The sequence below is a fragment of the Otolemur garnettii genome, unplaced genomic scaffold (assembly GCF_000181295.1).
Source record: "Otolemur garnettii isolate 467f Iridium unplaced genomic scaffold, OtoGar3 scaffold00130, whole genome shotgun sequence".
Taxonomy (NCBI): domain Eukaryota; kingdom Metazoa; phylum Chordata; class Mammalia; order Primates; family Galagidae; genus Otolemur; species Otolemur garnettii.
In genome coordinates this window covers 993,283-994,894 of record NW_003852525.1, presented here as the reverse complement: position 1 = coordinate 994,894, position 1,612 = coordinate 993,283, and the positions used below count along the sequence as shown (strand labels likewise).

The 1,612-nt window shown below is 44.5% G+C and overlaps 1 protein-coding gene across 5 annotated transcripts in view; it reads right to left on the bottom strand.

Moving 5' to 3' along the window:
- EPHA5 (EPH receptor A5) overlaps positions 1-1,612 on the bottom strand; it is a 274,814-nt gene that overhangs the window by 44,613 nt on the left and 228,589 nt on the right. For all 5 annotated transcript variants that reach the window (XM_023518199.1, XM_003798178.1, XM_003798179.1 and 2 more), the window contains one exon: positions 233-300. In XM_023518199.1, the coding sequence (XP_023373967.1) occupies positions 233-300 (68 nt within the window). The remainder of the gene's footprint in view (positions 1-232; positions 301-1,612) is intronic.

Here is a 1,612-nt window from a genome sequence, read left to right as displayed (position 1 = left end):
GGAGGAGAGAAAAAAATAAAGAAAGAAGGAAAGAAAAGAAATGAATAAACCATCCAGCTGTTGTCTAGAACAAGCCGGCAATGTCCACACCCATCTGGTTTACAGGTTTTTAATGGAACACTTTCCAGCACAATATTTTTGGTGGTTACTGCAAATCCTCTACCCTAAAGTGAGACAAAACCGACAAGCAAGTCTTGGCTGCTTTGCTGTTTGACTTTCGTGATCCGCTTACTGTGCCCATTATGGAAATGCATCTTCTCCTCTTCTGGGTCTTGCTTTGCTTTGCTGTAGCCGCACCGCCTGGAACAAAGTGAGACTCAGTCAGCCACACCTGGAACGGGCCTGCCGATGGCAGCGCGGTCACAAGCATGATGCCAGTGAAATGATTATAATCCTAAACTGATTAGCATCTGAGCAGTTTCAAACAACCTCAGCCTTCCTTTGATAAAAGCTATTTCCTGAGCCAGCATTCCCCACTCTCGGCAAGTAATCCTGCCTAGATCTTGGGAAGTCTGAAGCCCCTGAAACTGACTCCTGATCTCCTTTCCACTCTCCTTCCACTGGGCTCGGGCTCTGCACGTCTTTTCCTGGTTTGCTCCCTCAGAGGCCACTGTCTCTCTAAGAATGAATCACGAAAACGTGTCTCTGATACACACGATTCTTCTACCTTCGGCACCCCACAAATCTGGGGTTTATTCTTTATTTGTTTGTTGTTCTGGAGTCTTGCCCCCTCATGTTCTGCTCACCTCCACTTCCATGTGAAAGTCAATCCACCTCTAAGGTCCCCTCTTCAACCTCACGACCACCCACGGATTTCCAAGTCCTTGCAGACCACTCTTCAGACAGACGGATGAAAAATCTGTCCTTCCGAGGTTTGCAAGTGACACCCTAACCTCTAAACCCAATGCTTTTTCTTGGTTTTAATTGTTCATGATGGTCTGAACTTCTAACTACGTTCCTCATGCTTTTTGCCCCTCTCCACATTTATAAAACGACATTTTTATAGGTCCTCAGCAAGAACTTCTCTGCCACTGCCCTGCCAATCCACCCATGTCTGTCGGTATAATTAACACTCTATCCCTCTGGCTTAATTTCTTTTGAGAATTATATTCTTATTGCTGGTAGATTGATTTTATAGGGATATTCAACTGATACTCAAACTCAATGGACCTTAAAATGAAATCAGTGCATTCTCCTTGGCTTCCTTCAACCGTAATCTTTTCCTGCTAATGACACCGCCATGGCCTTAATCTCTCTAACGTGCGAGTTGTATTCCTGTGTCCTTCACAACAAATCGGTTGCTAGATCCCACATGTGGAGTGATGCAAACGTCTTAAAACCCATCTTGGCTGTCATTAACTCTGTCACTCTCTCGGTTGAAGCTGTGTTATCTTTCATCTGCATTACTATAAATATGCTCGTTCCTATACCTATACCTCTCCTATTCCAAAACTCACCAGACATAACCTCAGCCAAGTATCACACGTTAGATGTTCTGCTCACTCACTAGCATAGGTCCTGGCTCCTCCTCAACTGTTCAACTTCACTTGTGCTAAGCTTTTCCCTAAAATCTCCACGACATTTCTCCCTGATTCCAGACATAACACATACA